Below are 3926 nucleotides of genomic sequence, written 5' to 3'. Positions count from 1 at the left end.
TTGTGCAAAAGAATTCTCAAGAACTTGATGAACTTGATCGTCAATCTTTCTTCAGCAGCCTCCAATCCTTCCCTTGGCTCCCCAATGACTTAGATGATGAATAATAGAAGCCTTTTATAGTCCTAGACAAGTCTTGTGCGCAAAACACAAAAGTCATCAAATCCCATGCGCAGCACACCAAAATTTCAGAATTTCCGGACTTTGTCTGTGCATGACCGCGGGTGCGCTCATAAATGGACCGCGGGTGCGGTCATGTTTCGGGGAAAAAAATCATTTTCACACAATGAAGACCGTGGGTGCGGTGCTGAGGAGACCGCGGGTGCGGTCTTGCTTCGGCAAGTTTTGTCCTTTGCACTTTCTTATTAATCACTTTACTACTCCAAATTCTCATTCTAAGCTTCCAAACTACAATAACAAAAATAACAACAAATCACATAAAACCTGCTCAAGAATCACAAAATTCCAAGTTAAAAACAAGTAATAAAAGTACAATAAATTGCACTTGTCAACAACACCTTCAGGATCAAGTAAACAACCTTGACCACCACAACACACAGTTGCAAAATCATATTGACCAGCTACAGAATAACATGATCAATATGGAGGAGCTCTTAGAGGAACTCGAAGCTAACCAAGAAGAAGATCCTGTTGAAGAAGAAGAAATTAATGAGGCAGTAGGAGACGGTGAAGTTACAGACGAGTAGGGAGAGAACCTTAGAATAGGCATCGGTTTTATTCAGAATTATTTGATTAATGATTTGTTTTGAAACTTTTGTTTGTATGAATTTTAAAATTTAATGAAATTATTTTAACTTTTAAATTATGGCAAATAAATTGATGAAATATATGTTATAGGAGATGGCAGGCAGACCACCCAGAAATAATCGAAACAACAGAAGAGTTAATCAAAACGAGGATGAAAATCTACCACCACCATCGAGAGTAAATCTCAGTCAAGAAGATATGATGGCAATAGCTATTATTGTAGCTGCGACATTACAAGGGTTTGTGAACCCATTGGCTAACGCCATCCAACCACCTCAAGAACCACAACCGCGTGGGATTAAATACCATTATGAATCCCTAAGAAGGAATCGAGTTCCAACTTTCGATAGAAACCCAGACTCGGAAGTCAGTCATAACTGGCTCAAAAATGCCGAATCACAACTACACCTACTTGAAGTACCTGAAGAATTGAGAGTAGAGGTTGTAACACCGTTTCTAGAGGACAGAGCATGAAAGTGGTGGGATACTGTGTCACCATCTCTAGCCGAAGTGGAAGAGATCACATGGCCGATTTTTAAGAGAGAGTTTTTGAAACAATACTATCCAGCCGAATTTCGTCTGCAGAAGCTGAATGAATTTGAAAATTTCAGGTAGACATCGGATATGAAAGTAATGGAATATACCTCAAGGTTTAATGATATGGGAACCTACGTCCCAACAATTATGTCTGATGAAACCTTGAAGATGCATCGTTTTAAGAAAGGACTGAGCAGCCGGATTCAATCGGCTTTGGCGGTGTTCAAACCAAACAACTTTGCTGATTTGATGGGCGCCACAATGAGCGCGGAAACAGATATTAAGTGCCGTGAAGATGAAAACAGGAATAAGAGACCTTTGGTCAACCAAACTACTCAAAATGGTCCCAAATTTAAGAAGCCGAATCATTCAGACGGACCTCCAAGAGGAAGTTTTAACAGTTCTGGCAACACCGAAGGAAAGTGGTGCGATACATGTCGACAGAAGCATGTTGGAGAATGTTATCGGAAGACAGACGCTTGTTTTAAGTGCGGAAAGGTGGGTTATAGAATTAAAGATTGTCCAGACAACAAGGACAAAGGGATGGGGCCCAACAAATAACATGAAAATATGACAATGCTCAGGTTTATGCAATAACCCAAGAGAAAGCTGATAACACCAACGAAGTGGTGGCAGGTACGATCTTACTCAATAAAATTCCTGCATATGCTTTGTTTGATTGCGGTGCCACACATTCATTTGTGTCTAGAAGATTTGCTAAGAAGCTTAAACTTGAGCATGATATTCTTAGTGAACCATTAAGAGTAGCAACACCTGCCAGCAAAACAATTGAAACCCACAAAGTGTATCGAAACTATAAAATTTGTATCAACAAACAAACTTTTGAAGTGGAATTGATTCAACTCAATATGGTTGAGTTTGACATCATCCTTGGAATGGACTGGTTAGCTAAAAACCATGCCATAGTAGACTGTCAAAAGAAAGATATTAGACTTCAAATTCCGACCAAAGAGGAAGTCGTATATCACGGAAATTCCAAATAAAGGAAATCTCTGTTATCTGCCTGACAAGTCTGGAAGCCATAAAAGGGGGAGAATAGATTTATCTGGCAATGATCAATGAAGTCAAAGGAGAGGAAATTCCAAAGATGGGAGATATTTCAATTGTTCAAGAATTCTCAAATTTTTTTCCCGAGGATTTATCGGGTGAGATACCTAATAGTGAAATAGAATTTGAAATCAATTTGGTCCCTGGTGCTGCATCAATCTCAAAGGCACTATACCGAATGGCTCCAGCTGAATTAAAGGAGTTAAAGGAGCAACTTAAGGAATTACTGGACAAGAAGCAAGTTCGCCCTAGTGCATCTCCTGGGGAGCCCCATTGCTTTTTTTAAAGAAAAAGGACGGAAGCATGAGGCTATGTATTGAATACCGGGAATTGAACAAGATTACCATAAAGAATATGTACCCACTCCCAAGAATAGATGATCTTTTCGATCAGTTAAAGGGAGCCAAGGTCTTCTCAATTAGATCTGAGATCTATTTACCATCAGTTGAAAGTCAAAACTGAAGATATCCCTAAAACTGCTTTTAGGACGAGATATGGACATTATGAATTTACAGTAATGTCTTTTGGTCTAACAAATGCTCCTGCAGCATTCATGGACCTGATAAATCGGATATTCAAACCATACCTCGACATGTTTGTGGTTGTCTTAATAGATTATATCCTTGTGTACTCACCAAGTGAAGAAGAACACAGAGAACATCTGCGTCTCACTTTGCAGACACTATGGGAAAAGGAACTATATGCCAAATTCAAAAAGTGTGAATTTTGGTTAAAAAGTGTGGCGTTTCTAGGTCATATAATTTCTCAATTTGGCATGTCAGTAGACCCTAAGAAGGTGGAGGCAATCAAGGATTGGCCACAACCAAAGACAGTGACTGAAGTAAGGAGTTTTCTGGGTTTAGCAGGCTAATATAGAAATTTTGTGGAAAGATTTTCTTCGATAGCCATTCCACTCACCAAATTTACTCAAAAAGATTTTAAATTCATTTGTAATGAAGCATGTGACAGAAGTTTTGAAACTCTGAAGACAAAACTTGCATCCATACCAGTACTAATTCTTCCCGAGGATGGTAGAATTTCACTATATACGGTGACAGTTCAAAGGGAGGATTAGGGTGTGTGCTTATGCAAGAGGGTCAGGTAATCGCTTATGCCTCACGGAAACTAAAACCATATGAGCAGAATTACCCCACTCATGACTTGGTTAGTCGCAGTAGTATTTGCGCTTAAAATCTGGAGGCACTACCTTTACGGAGTAAAATGTGAAGTTTTTACTGATCACCAGAGCCTCAAGTACATTTTCACCCAGAAGGAATTAAACATGAGGCAAAGAAGGTGGATGGAACTTCTCAAGGACTATAATTTGTCGATCAATTATCATCCGGGTAAGGCAAATAAGGTGGCAGAAGCGTTGAGCCGAAGGAACCCTGGGAAGGTGAGCTTATCTTCATTATCAGTACAACCAGGCCTCCGAGAGACCATCAAATTGAATCAGAGTCAAGACACCTCCATCCTTAAAATTAAAGAAAAAAACCAAGAAAGAAAATTTCCAGAATTTCAAATTGATAAAAATGGGATACTCTGGATGAAAGGAC

General features: G+C 39.3%; 1 protein-coding gene across 1 annotated transcript; it reads left to right on the top strand.

Moving 5' to 3' along the window:
• Positions 1–1398: 1398 nt before the first annotated feature.
• LOC140815590 (uncharacterized) lies at positions 1399–2306 on the top strand. The gene is made up of 2 exons (XM_073174667.1): positions 1399–1800; positions 1887–2306. The coding sequence occupies exons 1-2, from the start codon at positions 1399–1401 to the stop codon at positions 2304–2306; spliced, it is 822 nt and encodes a 273-aa protein (XP_073030768.1).
• The last annotated feature ends 1620 nt before the right edge of the window (positions 2307–3926 follow it).

Source organism: Primulina eburnea, chromosome 15, assembly GCF_022965805.1.
Source record: "Primulina eburnea isolate SZY01 chromosome 15, ASM2296580v1, whole genome shotgun sequence".
Lineage (NCBI taxonomy): Eukaryota > Viridiplantae > Streptophyta > Magnoliopsida > Lamiales > Gesneriaceae > Primulina > Primulina eburnea.
This window is presented reverse-complemented; position numbering and strand designations above follow the sequence as displayed.